Below are 22969 nucleotides of genomic sequence, written 5' to 3'. Positions count from 1 at the left end.
TCCTCCTCCTATTACTGCAGCACAGCCACCGATTAGGGACCGCCAGGAGTGAAACCCTCCCTGCACGCTACCCTCATTCTGCTCTTCGGCACCAGCTCCACTGGGAATAATCCTGCTACACCTACAGCCATCCAGAGAGGTGACAGCATTGCTCTTTCTCCCACCACCAAAGTCTGACAGCCATGATTTGGGGAGGCCCTCTGCTACGGCTCAGATCAGGGATCAACTCACTGCTCGATGGCTAGATCTCACCATTCGAAGAGCTGGGGGCCTTTCTGCTGAGGTAAGTCTCTCACTGCCTCTGCAGCACAGGCTCTGTTCAGCCATTTTTGTTCTGTACTTGTTTTGTCGAGTCAAGTGGCAGTCATGTCTGATTAAAAGTGAGTGGAACTGGTTTATGTAAATGAGGCTCTCACACAACATTCCTCGAGACTGCTTGTTTGTATAGAGAAAGTCAGGTGATTTAAAAAGAATATGGTATTTATTAGTAGTGTCACGCCTTTATTTTCTAATCACAGTACCTCTCAGGTTATGGTGCTTTTATTGTGGCGTTTTCTCCTGCTGTGGCTCAGTTTTATGCTCTCTCAGACAAGGCATTGGTTACGGTTACACAGTTCATTTCTGGGATCACTGGATTGGATATTGAAACATTTATCAGGACACCTGGGTTCTCACCTTTTGCTAATGAATTATTCATTAACCCTTAATGGTCTCTGGTTTTCTTCCAAGATTGCTCAATAGAGTTTTTTTTTTTCTTAGCACAGTTGAGTTTAAAAGAGGCACATTTCAATGAAACATCTACTCTCTCCGTCGTCAAAGTTCTATATGAGAAAGACGGAGCTATAATGAAAGTAGGCGTCCTGCTAACAATGCTGTTTTAAATTGACTGCAGTTTGGTGCAGCAAGTCGGTCATGTCATTAAGTATTTCCCTCCACAGTCTAACTCAATCTTGCTTTTTTTTTCTCCTTTACAGTATCCCTCACTGCATAGTAGCACATGGATTTCAAGACTTCAAATGAAGAGGTTGGTAGGATTCAATCATTGTAACAGTCTGACAGGGAATTGACTATGATTACAGAGACTGCCTTGACATTTTCAAGCGCTTGGAAAGCAACACTAAGCACCACAGTATATCTGAAAGCATGTGGCAACATCAGCGCTCCGGCCCTTCGTACATATGCGGCCTCAGTGGGTCCCCCACCCCTTTTAATACATCCATTTTCACATCTGTACAAATAAATGATTCACTCTCTGTGGCTTATTACAATAGCCTATTAGCAAGCCATGTAACGTACCAATTGTAAAATCACTCAGAAACACTGCCGCTTTCCCTCTAATTCTTTTCTATCTCTGCGTGTTTTTCTTTTGTCTTGTGATTTTACTTCATTTTACTACATTTTTTTAAATGACATGACTGCTTTAACATTCACCTGAGGTCCTCAATTAGCTTGGGGACAAGGGGTGGACAAACAACCAATGAAGATGTTAATGGAATCATGTTTTATTTTTGCAGAATTAAGGTGAATTAGTTCCTAATAGGCACTTGCCTTGTCTGTAGAAGTACTATAGTAAAAGTTTAGTAACAAAAAGTTAACCCCAGTCTTAAATCTGAAAAGACCTGCTGTCTCTCTTAAAACAGGGTGTGATGTTAAATAATGCTGGCAATGGTTGTTTGTGGACACCATAGTAAAATGGATAAAAACACAACGGCAAACTGATTATATTGCAAAAGTTACCATCCTAGTTGACAAATATTGCGCATCTCAAACATCTTTGAACTGTATAATAGCCTATTGAGAGGCTGTTCTGTTGTTTTTGATACAAGGAATTGTTTGTCAGGTTTATTCAGCCAAGAGTGATAGTTTACTTATAATGTGGTAACATTTATTTAGAAATTACAAGTAAAAACAAGCTTTTATTTCCAGGCTTTTTGAGGACCTTCCCCCTGTTGCGGCCTACTGTTCCACTCACTATTATCCCATTGGGTTATAAAGAGTTGTCTTGGTTGCATGTCTGCTGCTGTTGGTGCAGTATAAATGGTCATGTGCACGACATCAGGTTGGAGACCATGATTGAGATAATAATGGAGGGAAGTGTGATAGTGAAACATCAGTGATAAGGCTAATTATGTGCAGTACAATACATATGCTACAAGGGGTCCAACAACGCTCGACCACGTGAGACGCTGTCTGACCCGGCGTTGCACAGTTATGGCACTAGTGCCCTCATTTTGCTCGGCTAATGACTCTCACACACACATTACTTCAAACAATGTGAATTAATGCCCCCCCGCCCCCCTCGTGTCATTCCTCATGTTGCAGCTGCAGGCGGAGGCTCATTTCTTCACATTCCTCATTACGGGGGTGAAAGATAATATGCTCCCTAAACTGACTTTGATTCAAGTTTGACCTGCAGTTGAGATACTCTCTCTCTCTCTGTGTGAACAGCAGCCATGCAGCCGGCTGTCTGCTTAACTGATGGGTGGTGTGTCCCAGGTGACAAGGATGCTGACAGTGGAGGCTTTTTAGAAAAAAATTTATTAGCAGTCTTGTCAGGTGAAGGTGCTTCTTTTTATTTAGACCTTTTTAAGTCAAGGACAGGACAGGCATCGCAATTAAGCGGATGGGGGTGGGGGGGGGGGTGGGGGGGTGCAGAATGCAAATTTATGCGGATTAGCATGTTTTAAATGGATCATTGGAAACACACACAGTCCCCACACTTGCTTGTATAAAAGCAGGGAAATTCAAATTTAAAGGGTGAGCTTGATTCTAGCCACTTAATTTCACAGCTTCTTAATTTGTCATCATCATCATCAGCCTTACACTTAGAATAAGTGGCCTAGGTGTTTTTCCTCTCAACATGCACACACAGGGTATCTTTACAGATTCTCCTCATTATTTAAAAACACAGTTTTCATATGTTTTTTTTTTTCTTTTTGTCTAAATGTTTATTTATCACCATGAGTGTTGATTATTGTTGTCTGTTCCAACATTAGCAATAACAAGCAAAGTAATAATAAAAAGGCAAAAAATACAAAACAGATATCACCAAAACTCTGTACCCTAATTTCCATGTTCATCCTGCAGCAAGTACTCTCAATGACATTTCATTTCATGGCCAGTTAATTTAGTCATGGAGAGATGATGAATGAATTTATCTCTCTGCCTGTTCACAGACAAAGACTGGGATTTATTTGATGCAAGAAGGTAATGAGGAGCCGTTTAATATTCGACTACACTTGGCCAAAGATATTCTGACCATTCAAGAACAAGATGTCATCTGTGTGACAGGAGAGCCTTTTTATTCAAGTGTAAGTAACACGGTCACCTCTGACAATTACTGAATGCTGCTTCACCTTCATACGGGGAAATCAGTAACATGTGCATGTGCAGTACGGTGAAGGTTACAGCACAAAGATGCTGAGAACACCGTGAATGTCAGCTAATGAAAAATCTGCATCAGTTAATCTATTCCTCATAAATCAAATGTAGCTATTAAATAGTGATTCACCCGCTGGATCATGATGTATAGTCTTTTACATTTTACATTTTGAAGAAAAAGTTGAATTCCTGCGCTCTGTAAGCACAAAATGTGTTCGATCCTAGACCTTTGTCAGGCATCAAACTCACAATATGCAACTCGCAATATGCCACAACATCTTTATACCAGAGTGACAGGCTGTCACAATCCATCCAAAAAAAGAGTGAAATCACAAACACCTGAGACAAATCCAACATCAAAATCTGTTAAGAAACTCATATCCAGAATTTTACAATGCAGTGAGACTTGGATTGGTGTGAACTCCCTCCTTTTGTCTCATTTTGATTTGCACCTGCAGCTTTGTCAATTTCCATTTCACTCTTACATCATATGGATTTGGACAGACATTGTCTGATTTTACAGATGTCTGCTGCTGCTGATGCTCTAATTGCCTCATGTGTTCCTAACTTGACACTTTTCTTGACACTTCAGACGATTGGTTGTTGCAGCCTGTGGCTCTCAAACAAAAGATGTTGTTCCGCATCATGAATTTAATGCCCGCAAAAGGTCGATAGTGTTGCATTTTTAATACATTTATTACTCACTGTGTGTGAGAATCCAACACTTTCTTTGGGCAGCACTTGATTTTTGTATGTACCTGTACTTACCAGGTGTGCATTCGGCAATTTACCCAGCATTACTTTTCAAAATGTTGTCTTGTATTGGATGGATTTGAATATTGATGTAGGCAATGACCTGTTGCAATTGAGAGTTTGAAAACACTGATGTATACTGTATAGATAGAGGTGTGCGATATGGCTGAAATCATTGTCATTAAATTAATCCAAATATTCACAAAGTGGCAAAGTTTTGCAGTCACAGCTAAAGTGATCAACCTGAACTGTGAAAGAAATGTTTGACACTGTAGAAATACACTTATTCTTCTTACATTTATACTTCTTACATTTCATTTAATTTTTCATATTTACTGTACAGATACAAGTGGTATAATGCTGTAACTTGGCATGAAAGCAATAAGTGTATTTTGAGAATGACGGCTATTCCTTTAATAACTACATGCTGCTCATATTTATTAATTTCTACAACCAACATTTGTAGAATAATAACATGTTAAGATCCTTATCATCATGTGATTCCACTGAAAATCTAAAAATGATAAAGATTTAATTATCACTGCGTCTTATGTATTATTATTACAGGAAAAATAAGCTGCTGTACAGTGATTCTTTTAAATGTGCTGCACTTTGCTGAAACAAATTAGGATGTATGTTGCATCATTCAATCAGTGCTGTTAATTTGTTATAAATAAATTCTAGTTTTGAGACAAACCGTTGCTTCCATTTGTTCTGTTGCACGAGCTCCCACAGGTTCAGCATCAGCCTGAACTCATTTGTTGACTCTAACTGAATCTCTTCCAGGAGAGGACTGTAACGATCAGGAGGCAGACGATTGGAGGGTTTGGCCTGAGCATCAAGGTAATTTAGATCCCGGGTGATTAGACCACTCCTCCCAACTTCTTTAATTAAGTCTGAACAAGTGTTATTGATCATTTTCTTGTAAAACGGCAATAGCAGCGTTAGCACAGGGACTCACTGAAAATTGGGTTACTCTTAAGTGTCTTTGCCTTGTTTTGTGTTTGTGATACCTTGGTAATTCAATTTGATTTAATTTGTCTCTTTAGGGTGGTGCAGAGCATAAAATCCCTGTTGTGATATCAAAAATATCAAAAGAGCAAAAAGGTATATTATTATCCTCGAAAACTTTGCACAACTACTGCCATTTTTATGTTTGCTAGTTTATTTTTACTGAAGTGATTTTCTGTTTCCAGCTGAACTCTCTGGGCTGCTTTTCATTGGAGACGGCATCCTTCAGGTAAAAATGCCAGAATTCACATTGAAGCCTGTTTACACAACTCATTCTATTCACTGCAAAATAACATGGACTGTTTCTTCAATAATTCATGTGCCACATTCACAAAACTGTGTTGAAAGATTATGCATCCCTATAGCTAAATGTCACATCCCAAATCTTTCATTTGTTATATGAATGTCACCAAAAAAAAAAAAAAAAAGAAAATCTCCCACATCTCATCTCAGTCAGCTCATACGATGCAGAAGCAACATTTACAAGCCAGCCAAAGACATTCAGCATTCATGGCAACCGTGGATGTGACTCTCTTGTTTACAGTTTTCAGCGCAGATGCCATAACAGTTATTGTGCTTGCTTCATTAATCATTTTGAAGATAGAGCTACAGTGATATGGTGCCAGCAGTATTATTTAGGGTAACCCTGTTACTGTTGTTTCTAGATAAATGGAATAAACGTTAGAAGCTATCGCCACGAGGAAGTGGTAAGCTGTCAGCTCATATCTCACATTCTCTTACACTGCAACAGTTCTTTCAGCAGCTTATCTTGTCTCACTTTATGATTTGTATCTTTTTGACATGTAAAGCCAATTTTTTTCTGTTTCATCCCTTCATAAATGTAACTGTAAGAAATGTGTGTGAGGAGCATAAAACTTCCAGTCTGTTTAAATCCCTTATCTTGGATTTCCATTCTTAGCTAGACATTGGCACACCATGTTTCATCACAGCAAGCCTTCAGCAGAGAAGCCTCACAGTTTACAGCTTCCTGCAGTAAAAATATTCTCTTGTTTTTACCTTCCAGGTCCAGGTTTTGAGAAACGCTGGTGAAGAAGTGACTCTTACTGTCTCTTTCTTAAAGAAGACTCCTGCCTTTTTGAAACTGCCCCTTTGTGAGGACTGCACATGTAAGAAACACACACAGTCACACACACACACAAACACACACACACACACACACACACACACACACACACACCCACACACACACACACACACACACACTCTCTTTAATTAAACTATATAATCACCTTTACTGCTGTGGCGAATAATCAACCAAGAGTATTTATAGCTGGTATTATTTTCTGTCTAGGCCTGGTCGTCCTGGTGACAAAAAACTGTAGCCTGAAAATCCAAAAATAAAGAAACATAGATTCAGCTGCTCTTTTTTTCTTTTTTGGAACTTGCTTGTCTTGACAAGCACTAAATAAAGACGCTACTTTGCTAAAGAGACGATAGGACACCATCTCAAGCTCCACAAAAGATGCTAAAGACTGAACTGAAAGAATTGACATTGCTCATTGTGGTGCAATTGACTGCTCCTACATGGGATAGCTTCAGCCCGTCATCAGACATGAAAGCTTTTATGAAATCCTTTCATACGCATATGTAGGCCAGGTTGACTGGCCAATCAACCAGTCAACTGACTACAAACTGGCTCAGAGAACAAAGTAACACACTTTTGTTCAGGGCTGTGATTCACTGATGTTGGAAACCTTGAAATAGATAGAAGTGTTGCACTGAATTTGAAGTGTGGTGGGGGGGTCTATTATATTTTCTTTTGTGTGTTCCTGTTGCACTTTCAGGCATTCCCAGCGACCAGAGTAGTGGGACGTCCTCCCCTCTGTGTGATAGCGGCCTGCACTTGAACTACCACCCTAACAACACGGTACATTTTTCCATTATTCTCTTCTTTAACTGACTGATTCTATAACTGACCCTTTGTAGCCATGCAGCAGCCAGAAATTGTTTCTATGCAGCTGTCACTGCAGGCTGATAACCGGGATGCTCTATCTTTATCTTTTGAGGTGGGTGAATCAGCTTCCCTCTGCTGCTGTAGGCCTGTCTGTGCACCTGCAACAGCAGCAGCAGCAGCAGCAGCAGGACTCAAGCTCTTGACATGTCAACTGTTTGAAATGTGCGAGGTGGGAAACGACAAGCTCTTCTAAATTGTGTTTCACACTTCATACAGGACACGCTGTCCTGTTCGTCCTGGCCCACATCCCCAGGGCTTCGCTGGGAGAAGAGATGGGTGGACCTGCGCCTTATTCCGCTGCTACACTCACGCCTGTCGCAGTACATCCCGGGCTCTGACGTCTGCAGGTGAGCTGCGGGGACTTCATCTTGAAGGGTCAGTGGGATCTATTCTCACTTGCAGAGCTGGTGTCACCCCTCATACATTTTAAGTGCTTGGGTGTTCTCTAATGGAGCAGAAAATATGTTTTTGCAACACAAAGTAATTCTGCAGTAAACTTTATTTACACTGGTTCTGTGCGTCTGCCATACTACAGGACAGAACTATTGAATAGTGGACAGATGACGTAAAAAGCCATTAAGCTGTCAATAAATACATTTCCATTTGCTACACAGTGGATGATGGAAACAGTAATCTTTTGGATTGACTCTTAATGAATCACTCTTGTGGTTTGGCATGTTTTAGCATATTAGCTGAAAATTGCATAAGGATATCATAAGTTTTTAGATTGATCATCCTTACTACAGAATTTTTGTTTTCAGTTTATTGTACAGCAGAATGAAGATGAACTTGTCCTTGTCAGAGTTAGTTTGTCTGCTTTGGTTATTACATTGTGAGTATGGTCTGTTCCTAAAATCTCTTGGTACATTTAAAGGAATAGCTCAGTATTTGTTTGCTTCGTTGCTGAGAGTTAGATGACAGGATCGATACCACTCTCATGGCTGTACTGTGCTACAGCTAGCAGCCAGTTAGCTTAGCTTGGCACAAAGACTAGAAAACAGCTAGTCTCCAACCAGCACATCTGAAGCTCACTGATTCATACATTCGTTTAATCCTTACGCTGAGATGTAGTAATGTGCTGAAATTCTGCAGAGATGTGGATAAACTGTAAACTGGATAAACTCTTCTTGTGCCTTTTAAATTTGATCCTCAGTTTTATTCTTTATTTTTTCAGGAAAAATGCTTTCCAGGTTATAGCTGTGGACGGCGTTTGCAGCGGAGTTATACAGTTTACTGCAGCCGAAGACTGTCTGGACTGGCTTCAGGCAATAGCGAGCAACATTTCCAGTCTCACCAAGCACAATGTGAGTAAGAAGCAATAACGCTTGTTAGGTCTGCCGCCTCATGCAGTCACCCATGTAAACCAATGAGATATTGGGTTATGTGTTAATGCAACAGACTTTCAATTTGTGGATTGTCTAACAGTCTCTTTGCAAATGTCATGGCATTAAGTAGACACACACTAATGCCTTTTCAGCCCGAGGTCACAATAACAGAAAGCGCACTGAATTACACTTACAGTACTCCCTCCAGCTAAGCCCCATGCACTTGTGTAATCTATAATGCATCATAATATATGATAAAATAATGATACCAAGAGGCAGCAAGAAATAAAGAAATAATGATGTTGTATTCTTTGTCTTATTGCAAACATATTTTCCCAGCTCTACCACAGCTGACATGAAAAAAAAAGAAAGTATGTCTGTGTGTTTCCAGACAGGCAGTGATGCTCAGCAGGGGGGGTCAAATACAAATACTGCTAACAAGCTTCATCACATGAGGCAGCTCATACAGAACCTGGCAAAAAAAATGTCTAATTTTGACAACATGCAGTAAACTATAATTTTTGATTTCTAGAGAGCGCCTGTCAAGCCGTCGTCTAGGAAAACGTAACCAGACAGTAGTGTTGGCTCTCCGCATGACATGAATACAACATGGAGGGAGCGGCAGTGTAAAATAGGGATTTGTAATTATCCTGTGTCCATTGGCGTGGCTGTGTGTGTGGCCGTGTGTGTGTGTGTGTGTGTGTGTGTGTGTGTGTGTGTGTGTGTGTGTGTATGTGTGTGTGTGTGTGTGTGTGTGTTTGAGCGATGGCCCTCCTTGTGTGCGAGGGTCTCTGGGGAATAATGGAACCCTGGTTAATTGGAGTGGACGAAGTGAGGGACGTACTAAACATAACACCGATGACTCACTGCCAGAGTGGCCTCAACAATACAGAGTGTATTTCTCGCTCTGGCCTTGGCATTCACTGAGGTGTGTGAGTGAGCTAGTAACATGGCTGCATGTACAGATTTCTGCTGAAAGAGCAGACGGTTGAATATGTGTACATGATTCTGAAATGGCCATCGGTGATGCCAGTTTTTAACAAGCTTTAATATTTTTTCATCTTTTTAAGTGAAAGTAGCTGCAATTTCAAAAGAGCGGATTGGTTATTATCACCTAGATGTTATGCTTTAATGTTCAAAGGCAGCTCAGAATAGACTTCTAGTAATAAGAAGTGAATGGAAAAATGAAAAAGAAACTACAAAAGAGCTGCTTTACTTGTATCCACAAACAAAAGGTATGGTTACTCTTTTTATACACTCCTCCATCTCTTAACTAACCTCCCTGAGGAAAAGGTAACAGCGTATATATAGACAGATGGTTGAAAGAGTACTTTATTAATCTGAATGTGAAATTGTAACTTGTAGCAGCGAAGTCACAAAAACAAAGCAAACAACGTGAGGACAATCTAAGAGCTGGATAAAGAAATTGAAAAAAATATCAATAAATAAAACTTGACTAGAAACTAAACTAACACTAAAAAGTAAGACCATTATTGATCTCTTATTGAACTCTAAATATATACAGCCACAGTGCCTGTAATACATGTAAGTATAATATCTACTTCTACGTCTTTAAATACGATAGATGAGCACTGACTAGCTATACAGTGAATCTATATATACACAGTTATGTGCGGGTATTTTTAATTTTAATCTTATATTTTTACTCTCTATTTCACTTACTTCTAAGTTGTTTTGACTTGCATACTCCATTTCTACACCCATTTTTATTTTGCATTACTTTGTACATATGTGCTTTTGTGTTTTTATTGTGTTTTCGTTTCACTGCTGCCCCAGCAATTGACCTTCAGGGACAAATAAAGTGATTGATCGATTCATTAATTGATTATGCTGCAGATGAGCCAGAGTCCCATAAAGACCTTAAAAAACAATCAAGGGTAAAACTAGAGAACATATTTGGGAGGGTTTGTGTTTGTATCAAATTTTCACCTTTTTTTTAAAGGTCAAGATAAATATTCATAGATGGACCTTTTTAAAAAAAAAAAAAATGAATGGGTCCAACTTATTAAACAGGAAACCTTGCAAATGAGATGCACCAGCAGTGGACAAATATAGCAAGTAAAGCACCCAATAAAGAGCAGGGTCAACCTTTGCTTGCAGAAAAGTGTCAGTCTCTCGTGGTTTGCTGTCAGACACTTGAACTGAGCTGTTTGTAGTCAAATATTGCATCATTCGTCATGAAAAAGTGCCGCCAGTTGTCTGAGCGATGATTGACGAGTGAACCTGCTCGGCTCTCTGCGCTCCACAAACCCCCATAAAGGTTCAGTGATGTTCAGGTCTGGTGACTGGGGAGGCCATCCCGGTGTTCATGAAAGCACTCTTTAGTTTGTTTAGCGATGCATTTGAAGGCATCAATGAAGGCAATATGTGAGCATTATGAAGGAAAGTGTTTGCTCCATTGGTCCTAACGGCTCCCACTAGTCGGCTACACAGCAGAGCAGCAGACACTGTGGGCTGAAGGTTTCTTTTGGCTTTCTCCAAATGTGACTGTGCATCAAATCAGATCTAGAAATCACATCTAAGTTTGACTCATACCTCACGACTCATCTCTTTCTTGTTTAGGCATAATGCTCCTGACGACAGGTTAGGTTTATGTGTCTCTGTGCCTTGGCGTTGAATACAAGTGGTGTCTGAATTGCAGCTCAGATTTAAGTTTCAACAAATGTCAGGCTGAACAGTTTCTGCTGAGACTGTGCTGATTCAATTCTGTGGCAATTTTCAAAGCTGTTCCTCAGTGGCAGCTCCACTGTTAGATGTCTGTCTACACCCTGTTGGCAAGCGCTGACCTGTGATCCCTGCTCATCTTTGTTCGGTCATGTTTGGTATGCACCATAATTATTTTCGAGACAATTCACCTCAACATATTAAATAATTTAGTTTTTTTTTTTTAATTGATGCTTTTTCCATGAGTGACTCATGACTCATTTGGCCTTTCTGGACCTCAGTTGTTTGCTATGTAAGTTGACCCATCAGTGGAATTATCTTCTCAGATACTGAGGGGAAGTAAAGTTAAAGCAAATAGTCAAATACTGAAATTTTAACTGAAAAGTACTTATTATAAAAAGTATTATAAAAGTGCCTGCTAGATCGAGAATGTTTTTGATAAACCCCCAAGGCCTATGTTATTTATTTATTGGATTATTTAACAGGAACAGTGCACATTAATAAACATTATTTTGAATGTGCCAGAGTTAACCAAAAGTCTATTTTTCATCTGTGGTCCCTGGACAGATGTTACACTGTCACCATAAAAAAGAACACAAGATTAAAATTTGAAAAGTTATTGAAATAGTGCATAAGTATGTGGAGAATAAAAATAAAAATACAACTACAGGACATCATCGTGCCACACTGTCAGGTATTGGTAAAAACTTGTAAATATCAGTGTTGGTAGAAATGAGCAGTAAACGACACAGCGACTGGAGAAAACAACAGCCAGCTGTAAAGAGTAGAGCTGAAATAAAAAGGCCATGGTTTACCTTACAGTGATGTTCTCACTATAACAATAGAGTCAATTCTTCCATTCCTAAAACTCTTTTGATAATATTTCTCAAAAGTGCTTTGTGGCATCAAACTAAAAAAACAATAAAAGGCTGCTTTTCTTGTGGTCTTGAAATGTTTATATTTTGAGTAAATGCTATGTATTTTGCCCGACAACAGTGATATGTTATGAGCTTATCTCCTCTTGAATTTTAATCTGCAACAAATCTAGTAAGTAAGGTAACAGAACTGTATTTATCCAGGACTGAATCTTTAAGCTAAAGATGCTCTCTATACATAGTAAAATAAATACATTCATAAACTGTGTACAAAATGACAGTGTAAAGTGCCAAGTACTAATGAAAACAAAACCTACAGAGAGGTGTATCTATTACAATTTAACAGTGTTAATATACTCCTCAAGGGAATCTGTTCAAGTTTGGTACAAATGTCCATTTGGACTCAGGGATGAACTGATTAGATTGTGGTGGGCAAAGGTCAAAGGTCAAGGTCACTGTGACCTCACGTTCTTATAAATGCGATATATCAGGAAGCCCAGAGGGAATTTCATTACATCTGGCAATAACATTCACTTGGACTCAAGAATGAACTGATTAGAATTTGGTGGTCAAAGGTCAAAGGTCACTGTGACCTCATAAAACACATTTTTGACTATAACTCACAAATTCATATGTTAATTATGACACCATTTAACGAAAATGTCTAGTAGGATAAAATTATGAAGTGATGACATTTTGTATCCAAATGGTCAAGGGTCAATTTCACTGTGACATCATAATGTTCTGCAAAAACACCTCTGGCCATTATTCAATGCTGTAACTCAGGAAGGGGAGATTGTGACCATATTTCCTGCAACTTGGCTGGTTGGCGGAGGCACACAACTGCGAGGTGGTAATCTTAGTTGAGATCTGTCTTAAATGACTAGTCAGTTGCTGATATAAGCACTGAAACATGTTTCGCTTGCTGTAATAATTCCTTCTCTTCATCCTGGCCATCAAAAAGATCTCCCCCTAATGCAGTCAGTGTACGTGATGTGGGACACAATCCACAGTCCTGTCAAATGTGTATTCAAAAATGTATCTGTTTATTAATAACAATCTTCAGCCAACCAAATTAACCAAATAAAGTGGATACCCTCCAAAGTTACAGCCTTTATAGTACAAAAAAGTCCCTTCTTTTTGTCAGTGTCCTCCCTGCCACTCAACACTATCTGTGGAAACATGAGGAAGGAATTTTGTATTAAAAGGTTGTAACTTGAGATAGTGGTAACTTTTGATTTGACTAGCTCAGACTGCTGAGGCCTCATATAAGCTTTAAATAAATTATGACACCGCTATAACCATAAAGAGTGTGCTGTCCTGGCACCCAGGTTATGGAACAGCTTCCCTCTGGGGGTCAGGTCAGCAAACTCAGATGAGTGTTTTCAGTCCCATCTCAAAGTTTTCCTGCCCTGATTTGTTTCTCTTTGTTTTTATTCTTTCAATAATTTTTTATGCTTTTGTCCTTGTATGTTTTCATCTGCATAATGTGAAGCACATTGTAACGCTGGTATTTTACCGAGGAAGGGATCTCTTGATGGCCAGTATGACCACAAAGAATGATTATAGTCAGCAAAACCTATTTTGGAGTTCATAGCTATTGTTTTAAGACGGACTTGAAAAACAGTGATTCTGTCCATGTAATAGAATTTGCATTTATGGTACAATAATTACAGATGTAATGTAAAATGGAGCGAAAAGTACAATATTTCCCCTGGAATGACATAGAATAGACATATAAAGTGAAAACACAGCAATTCAGTAGGTGTTAGTTTGGTATTTCCCACCTTAAACTCAGTCAAAGCTTCCCACCGTGTATTTTGAAATAGAGTGAGAGATGTGTGATTTGTTTCAAAGAACTGAACCCCTCAGCCTTTCCTGATTTATGTCCAAGGTGGTTTAGACCTGCAGTCACTGTGACTGGCCTCAACAACCCACAGCTGAATGTGAACAAACCCACCATCACTGCTCCCATATATCCAAACCCAGCTCACATCTTGACAGTTATCTGGCTGTTTCCCTCCCAGTTCCTCCGCTGAAAAAGAAACATCCTGTTTTCTCCCTCGACACAAACTTCAGTAACTTTGCACAATAAGCAGCTGTGACTTGTTCTCGCCTCTAAAGGAGGACAGGATCAGGCCTGGATGGCTTAATTTGGTGCTCTGCTCCTAAGAAAGAGTTATATTGATAGTATAGCATGGATTAGGAGCGAGTGATACCTGTGATCTGAGGAGAATGTTTTAATTTAAAGCCTGACTGCTCTCTCAGTAGTTTCCCCGCTTTTATTACCACAGAGAGAATGGATTTTTTTTTAATGGATTTTTTTTTTTTTTTAGGAAGAGCCTCGGGTCCTTGTGGAAATGACTCTATCTATCTCATTTTGTAATTTGCATGCCTTGAATAAATGAAGTCGCTCTAACAGTGTTCCTTCAGTGCTGTGGTTAACATGTTAGCACAGATGCTAGTTTATTTCTTCTTAGACAGACTGTCATTCTGATTGTGAGTACCTACAGGGTGCTCCAAATATTTAAAATTTTGCCAGTAATTGGTTTCTTGCTTGTTGGCAGGAGATATTTTGATGACTTACTGATGCTCTTGTTATATTTAACAGGTGAAGAAGATTAACCGGAATTTTCCAGTAAACCAGCAGGTAAGACATTTTCTTCATGCAGGAGCCGGGCTCCTGCTCCAAATTAAGATTTTCTTTCTGCTTTGGCTGATTTTAATTTTAATTTTCACATTTTACATTTATCTTAAAAATCAGACCTAAATCTAACCAGGTCAGTCAGTCAGAGAATGGACACAGCCCCATCTTGCCATCTATTGCAACACAAGCAGAGTCTTTGCATCATTTAAGACCATCCGCTGAGAGATGATCAGAAAACAATTTAAGTGTCATATGATGGCATGGGGAGCAGACGCGACAGTGGGATACTTTTTGTCTTGCTTATTTATTCTGGTTTCTGCTTCACAAAAATGTGTGAATTCACTTGACAATTCATTTAAGAAATTTAACTGCATGAGATGTGACTGCTTGTCCTAAATCTTTCACTCGCTTGTTTTGCAAATCCATCAAAAAAAAAAAAAACTCCAAACAGAAAAGCAAGCAAACATTTTACTTGGGTTGAAATCACCCTGACTTTAATGAGTAGTGATGGTGTGAAACACTTGATGTCTAAAATCATGCCTCAGAACATCTGCAGCAGAGGCTTTGCTTTTTGTCTCTTCATCTCCCTGTTGGTCTAACCTCTTTTTTTCTCTTGAAAACTTTATACCTTTTGCCTAAATGTAAAAGCCAATGATATGACAATAAATGCTACATGCTTATAGAGTTCTGTCACTTGACTGAAACCTCCCCCATCTCACATTTAATAGATAAATAAATTGCTTATAACACTATACATACTAAAAGAACATCTCAAGAGTTTAAAAACGTACTTGTCAGCAAACTGGTGTACAAACACATGAGTCTTTGATAACGCTGCAGCTGTAATCATATTTAATGTTGTCATAACACACATGAACAAACATCATAAAATCATTAACTGTATTACACAGAGTTAGGGTCTGAAACTGTTTATGAATATGTTCAAACCTCATGAAGACATGTTGAGATTCACAGTTAATCCCTGACTTCAGAAACAGTCGTTTCAAAAATGAAAGGTCCCAGATCTCTCAGCTGTATCTCATTGCCTTCGTGTAAGGATGGTGTTTTCTTAGCTCTCACTGAGACTGAAAAAGTATTTATAAATTAAAATATATGTGTAATAAAAGTAAGAACCAAATACTTTATATCTCATTTTGAGTGTGTTTTGAGTGTGTTAAACTACATTGATAGTAATTAATTTACTGTTGTTTCTACACCAGTTATAGATGCCAGATGCCACAGGAGATATGCTGTAGTTGTCAAATATATTATTTAATACTTACAAATGTACTTTTTTCTGCTAAAAACTACATTATAATGTGTTATGAGCCATTTATTAATTGTTAATATATTGCTTGTAAATACTAAATAGGTTGGAAGTGTTACAGATTTGTCTGCCATCACAGATTTTTCCTACTTTATTCTGTGGCATACAGATCTCTCTTATTGGCTCTTCATATGATTTTTGTGTGACGAAGTACCTCAATTTGTCAGGTATTTTATCTGCTAGAAAACAGGCATACCTGTCTCATTATCTTTAAAGCTCCTGAATATTTGGTTCCAAATCTCAAATAATTTTCTGTACTCTATCAAATGAGCATGACACAGGAATTTATCCCACCCCTTAGAAGCCTGTTATTACATGCCACGTCTCTGGTGTTCATCTTTGTTTTGTTTTACCCTTTGATAGATTATTTACATGGGCTGGGTCGACGAGAAGGAGCAGGACTCTGTTCAGGACCGAATGTATTCACCAAAGTTCCTCGCTTTGAGGGGTTCCTCACTCTTCAAGTTTTCAGCCCCCCCTGTAAGTTTTGACATCTTTGCTTGTTTTATACCAATGTCTTCAACCCACAAAACTTCTGTGTTTGAACTAATGTTGCTCAACTCCACAGGAGATTTTTCATTTGATGTTAATGTATTGTTGAGGGAGAAAATGCTTTCCTGCTGGAAAAAAAAGGAAGCAGCTCACTCATAATCATTTGTGCTGCATTGATCTTCCTGTTGATTGATGATGATCATTAAATCTGTTTACATTCTGCCAGCCACTTAAGTGATTATGACAAGAGGGATAAGCTGTCGATGGTACTGGAGATGGGAAAAGATTGATAGATAACTGAAAATTGCCTGCTCAACTTGACTGTGTTGATATAAATGGAATATGCTAATGTGAGTGGATGGTGGAATATGGGAGCTTGCTTGTTCAGACGTCGAGACAAGCTTATTTATTATTGAAGATTAGTTTCCTCTGAGGAATATATCCCCTCAAGTGACTACATAAACCCTGCCCCCTGATAGTGATTGACCTATCACAGCTTAGCAACCGTAACAAGGCATAAGCTTCAGATTAGGTTTATCGTAAGAGCGACACTTGGTATCTAAAGAGTTTGGATGCTAGTTTTTTCTTTTAAAATTACCTTTCCAAAAACAAAAGCAAATGAGTAAGGAGTGGATTAGCATTAGCATGCCTAAAAAATTTGTCATTGTGCAGTGTAAAATGAGAAGCTAGCGGGGCGTAACACCAGTAGCTAAAGGGGGACCGCACTTAGCAAACGCTCAAGTGAATTGTCATTAAAAAGTATTTCCAAACATTTATGTGATATTTTCAGGTGACAACATGGGACTGGACCAGAGCAGAGAAAAGCTTTACTGTGTATGAGATAATGTGCAAGATTTTAAAGGTAAGGCACCTTTTTTTCATTCATTCATTCATTCATTCATTCATTCATTCATTCATTCATTCCATTTAGAGATCAAAGCCCCACGCTGGATACACTGAAGGAATAAAAAGTAGCAAACAGAGTCTGAGGGCTGCACTTACATAACTCACTTAGTACCTTGCATGTGCTTGTCAATCCCACAGAGATGCTCAAGGCTCAGATTGTTTTGTTGCGTCTCTCCAGATTCGAGGTCACTTTGAATTCGATTGTTAGAATTTATCTGCAATTCATTACGTAGAAACTCATTATGGGTAATTTAATTCATACAAACATATTAAATCAGACATATTAAATCAGATATAAATTGACCTACACTGCCATACCTATTACACTGTGCTATTTGTGTTACATAAAGCTATAAAAAGATACATTAGAGTAAAACACTGTCTGTTTCAGCCTGCATACATGCCTATTACCTTAATGTGAGTGTTGAAGATATAGAGAATAAGAATTCAAGTGCTCTTACAGCTGCAGTCTGCAGCCTGTACTCTGTCATCAGAGTGAAATAAACCTCCCTTTACCTCCCTGCATTGCTGTTGCTCGTCTTATCTCCACATCACTCTGCCCATCTGTACCTGATCAGCATGGCAGTCGTACTGTCTTGTCTTAGGATAATGACCTTCTGGACAAGAGGAAGCACTGCTTCAGCGTCCAGACAGAGAGCGGGGAGGACATGTTCTTCAGCGTCGAGTTGGAGTGCGAGCTGCTGATCTGGGAAAAGGCTTTTCAGATGGCCACCTTCCTGGAGGTGGAGAGGATACAGGTCAGCACCTTAACAGTAGGCAACGTGCGGGGAATTGTGATGATTTTAATCTCACACAAGGTTCCACCTCAGTTGTTTTAGTACAAAGATTGATAATGCTCATATAACATTTTCACAGCAGCAAAAGAGACTTTTGTGTCCTTGTGGGTAACATCTTGTTCTTCTATTCTGTAGAGTAAAACATATGCCTGTATCATGGAGAGCCACCTTATGGGACTTACTATTGACTTCAGCATGGGCTTTGTGTGCTTTGATGCAGCTTCAAAGGTGAGTGTAGGACAGTCCTTTCATCATCAATAAGAACTGGGAAAAGGGAAAACAGATCCTTTCAGTGGGAGATTGTACACAGTGTGATGAAACTAATCACGATGCCATGCCTCAGTTTCCCTTTTTCTTTTTTTGGTGCTGCTAACTTATTCTGCACTGTGTGCATTTTGGGAGTATGAGCACATTTGTTTTGACGGCTGGTTCCCCCCAGCTCAAACCTCACTTCTCCCTGCAGTTCATTTTGGCCTTTCCCCAAGTCTGAGAGTCATGCAGACTACTCCACTGGTGCACATTATGTGGCTGAGCAGGACACAAGCGTTGCCATATTGTTCTCTAAGATTTTGGCCCTAATTCCTGCAATGGGAAGCAACAATGTCCCCCAAGGACGATAAAAATGTTGCCAGTGTATTGTTTACAGAGAAAAATGTGCAAAACACAATCCATATGTAAACTACAATCGCAGACAATACACGGGGTGGGATTACTGCATAATTAAAAGCTGCTATTGGCAAATTTGAAAACCCATGTTAGAATTAGTTTTAATCGAAAACAGCACAAATAAAACTCTGTACAACAAGTTGAGCTGTATTCTGCTGGCTCAGGGTCCAGTAAGATGTTCCACAGCTCTAGTTTTTTTCTGGAAAAGCTGAAAAAATGAATCTTAATTGGAATTTGTATCACATAATAAAACAAGGCTGACAGAACAAAGGCCTCAACTGCACAATGATTCATAATCTATAAAACTCTAAAGGTGGACATTAGCAACCTGTGAGAAAGTGTGAGTGCAGCTCCAGCCCTCCCAAACCTGATGGATGGATAAAGCAGTTAGTATCATCTATTAAATAAAGGGCATAAAATGTAAATACAACAAATACAACATTTGCATAACAAATGAGGACTGTGCATAGAGCAAGTGAGCTGTCAAGACTCAGAGGGTTCACACTCTGGTGGCAAGACACCCTTAGAGTCAGCTGTTTAAATAAAAAGCTAAAGTGTAGGAAAAACCAACTTGAGAGAAACAGTGAGCAAACATAAAAAGGTTCATGTGAATGTGACTCTCTGCCTTAAGAAAGGCATCAAAATACTCTATTTAACATTATGTTATAACATCTTTATAGGGAAGTTCTTGCTCTGATCTGTACAACAAAAAATAAATGCACCAGATGAGCAAAATGTACAAATCACCAGTGTGTGCCTGAGGGGGGAGGGCATGTTGAAAGACTGCAGAGTAGCTCGACTAATTTGAAAAGAATAAAAATGATGATTCGGTTGAAAAAAAAATCTACCCATGTCTTCCTATGTAGGAGGAAAATAAATACAAAAAAGTATTTACAGTTGGTTTGAGACTGATCTTTAGTATATTTGCCATCACAAGTTTACTAATGGTTAACAAATGGTTGAAACGTCCAGCTTTTAGCTTCTAGTGGTAACAGTATGAATGCAACCTGAAACTAACATATTGAAAAAACAAGACTAAATCTGAAAATCCAACAATTCCAGGATTACTGTGTCTTGTTTACAAATATTATTTTAACAATATCCACCTTTGTGTAATTAATAGCTTAAAATAGCATCTAGTTTGAAATCAGTTCAAATGAACACATTTGAAACATGTTGATGAAAGGATATTTTAACTTCATTATTGCACAACAACAACAATAAAGCAACAAAAATAAAACTGAGCAAAGCTCATGAGAACGTCTCCTTAAGAGGAAATAGAGTCAGATATAATCCTCCATTTGGAAAATGTTACTGATATAATATCAAGTGGTTGTGACTGACATGAAAGAGATGGAAATATCATCACCTCTGTCAAGGTTAACAAGAGTCAGATGGGTTTTTAAAGGCAAAGAAGACAAGGTGACACTCTTCCTGTTACACTCTGATAGCGTTTCATGAATATCTGACCTGATTTAAAATGATTTTTTGCCCAGTAAAAAAATATCACAGTCAAGCTTCACGTATTCAGATAGCACACAGGGAAAATACTTATACTGCATTTACTGTTCAGTTTATATATAGCTACCACTGGGTCGCTTAATCTACTGAAATGCATCATATTCTATAAGATTATCATATGTATGTAGCGTTGTTGTCCTGTGAGAACCCTGTAAAGCAACACGTCATCCTTCAGTTTATAGGAATAAAATTAATTCAAAATCACCAAAGTTGGAGATATGTGGTTTTCAGTGGACAGGATGGGTAAAAAATTGTAACCTTAGAAGTGGCTACTAAGTACAACTGTCAGACAAATGTAGTGGAGTAGAAGTAAAATAAGGTAACAGCAAATGGAAATACAACATTCCATCAGTGCTCTGATCGGGGTTACAGTGATTATTACAGCGGCAGGAACAGTCAGCACAGTGTTGTAATGAACAGACACATATTCATGTGAAAAGTGTGGCCAGCTGTCGACCTGAGGAGTCAGCCTGGAAACTGTCGCTTGGCTCAGTGCTCGGCTTTTGTTTATGCAGTTCAACACTAATTGAATCACCGAAGCTCTACTATTTCAGGTGAAATTGCTGTGGCTTGTTAAATTTCCCAGTGGCGAAAATAACAAGTTTATATCTCACAGCAACAGATATCTGGTTGATCTGCTGACGTGCCCCATTTCTCACTGGATCCATGTGGATTTTAACATGAATTATTCATGAAACAGTGACACAAGAAGGGGTTCACAGATTGGATTGCTGTAAATAAAGATATATAGGCTAGTTGTATTTTTTCTTTAGTAGACTCACATAATCTTTGTAATTTCTATATTTTAGGCAGTACTGTGGAGATACAAGTTCTCCCAACTAAAAGGATCATCCGATGATGGAAAAAGCAAGATCAAGTTTTTATTCCAAAATCAAGACTCCAAATCTATTGAAGCAAAGGTAAGTAACTTTGAGAGATGCTTAATGCTGCATCACGTAAAGGGAGATGTTATTCAAGAAGAATTTCATTATAGAAAATTAGATAATGCATATTTTTTCTCTTTCAGGAGCTGGAGTTCTCAAACCTCTTCGCCGTGCTTCACTGCATTCACGCTTTTTTTGCTGCCAAAGTTGCTTGCCTGGACCCAATGTTTGTGGAGAGCCATGGCACCGCGACTACCACAGGGATTCCTTCTCTTTCCAGTATCTCATGTAATTCACAGACACCCAAACTCAAATACGCCACTTGACAGGTACTGCCCTCTCCAGACCCCTTTTAAAAAGACACCGCACTTAGTTGTGACTGTGGCCTAAACTGGTGGACGGGAGAAGTGGAAAAATTTCAGACTTTGACATTATGGAGGACAGCTGTATACAGTGGTGGAACAGAAAAGCTCTTAGGGATCACCTCTGAAGAAGCATCAGATTTCTGGGATTTCTGGAATCGTTGTGGACCTAAACACAAACCTCTACTTTGAACAACTTCACAGGAACACTCTATGAACACGAAATGTGCGATTCAAAAACATTTTTATGTGAATTTGTCTTTCTCTTGATCCTCAGACATCCTTATAATCAACACGACACAAAGAAAAATTGAATTCTTTTCCCAGGGTAGTCTGCTTTTCTATGTAATTTTACTGAAGATTTGGGGTTTAAGATAAACTGATTTTAGCCCTTTTTCCACATCAGACAACACATCACCTAAAGTTCTGCAAGGATATTTCTGGACAATGGATATGATGATGGCGCTTTCTATATTTCCACTTTTGTGTTTGTTCTTGAGGTGAAAACTTTTGCCTACATTCATACTTCAATTAGCAGTTAAATTTATTTTCTACTGATGTGTGATGAGTCCAGCTAAAATCCTGCAACACAAAAACATGATTTTGATTGAATTTAATTACATATTTGCTGGCAGCATTAGTGGAGTAAATGAATGGTTTCAGATGGGCATGTGTACGAATATACTCAGTAACCTCATTTCTTTTTCTCTGTATATGATGTACACCCATGTTTGAGGTCAGGTTATAACTGTTTCCTGGATTACTGGATAGGAAGGCTGTGTGGAAGTGTAGCTTTGAGTGTATGGATAAGGAATGTCACTTTGATAATCAGGTTCACCATCCACACAACCATAATCTGACAAAACCTCTCTAAACATGATTAAAAACCACCTTCCATGTTGTTTTTTCTCTCTCCCTAAAACTTAATTATGTAAATAAACACTGACATTCAAATGAACTCAAAGAATTATGAATTATGGCGAGCAATTACTTGTAGGGATTACTGCATTTGTTAATTTGATGTGCACCAGAGACGACTAGGTAGATAGCGCATAACCTTGTACTCTCTTCATCATTTACTCTATGGACCAATTTAGGAAAATAAAATCAGCAATGGTGTATTTTTGGAATATTATCTTTTTTTTTACTTCAGCTTGTAAATAAAGTAAAAGAAATCTTTACATTGACAAATGAGAAAAACACACCGTGAGGAAAATAGAAAAAAAAATGTAGCATCATGGCCTCCAAAGGTTTGAGATGCGCCTTTAAACTTCACTAAATTGTTTATAAATACAACAGAGTAACGGCTAAACTATCATATTCAGAAAGAGTTCAGGTCAATTAGCGCAATTAGTCATGCTC

General features: G+C 38.7%; 1 protein-coding gene across 2 annotated transcripts; it reads left to right on the top strand.

The window, feature by feature from the left end:
- The first annotated feature begins 997 nt into the window (after positions 1-997).
- Positions 998-22713, top strand: sntg1 (syntrophin gamma 1). 2 transcript variants are annotated; one of them, XM_022758100.1, is made up of 17 exons: positions 998-1024; positions 3177-3311; positions 4921-4977; positions 5184-5241; positions 5331-5374; positions 5811-5852; positions 6170-6272; positions 6951-7033; positions 7337-7467; positions 8295-8424; positions 14617-14655; positions 16343-16459; positions 17262-17333; positions 17983-18135; positions 18310-18402; positions 21171-21281; positions 21389-22713. In XM_022758100.1, the coding sequence occupies exons 1-17, from the start codon at positions 998-1000 to the stop codon at positions 21569-21571; spliced, it is 1578 nt and encodes a 525-aa protein (XP_022613821.1). In that variant the 3' UTR covers positions 21572-22713. The 2 variants fall into 2 exon arrangements, with proteins under 2 accessions (XP_022613821.1, XP_022613822.1); XM_022758101.1 differs by lacking the exon at positions 21171-21281.
- The last annotated feature ends 256 nt before the right edge of the window (positions 22714-22969 follow it).

The sequence above is a fragment of the Seriola dumerili genome, unplaced genomic scaffold (genome assembly GCF_002260705.1).
Source record: "Seriola dumerili isolate Sdu_G_001 unplaced genomic scaffold, Sdu_1.0 BDQW01000291.1, whole genome shotgun sequence".
Classification (NCBI taxonomy): Eukaryota; Metazoa; Chordata; class Actinopteri; order Carangiformes; family Carangidae; genus Seriola; species Seriola dumerili.
Note: the sequence above shows the minus strand (reverse complement) of the source record. Positions and strands in the feature narration are given on the sequence as shown.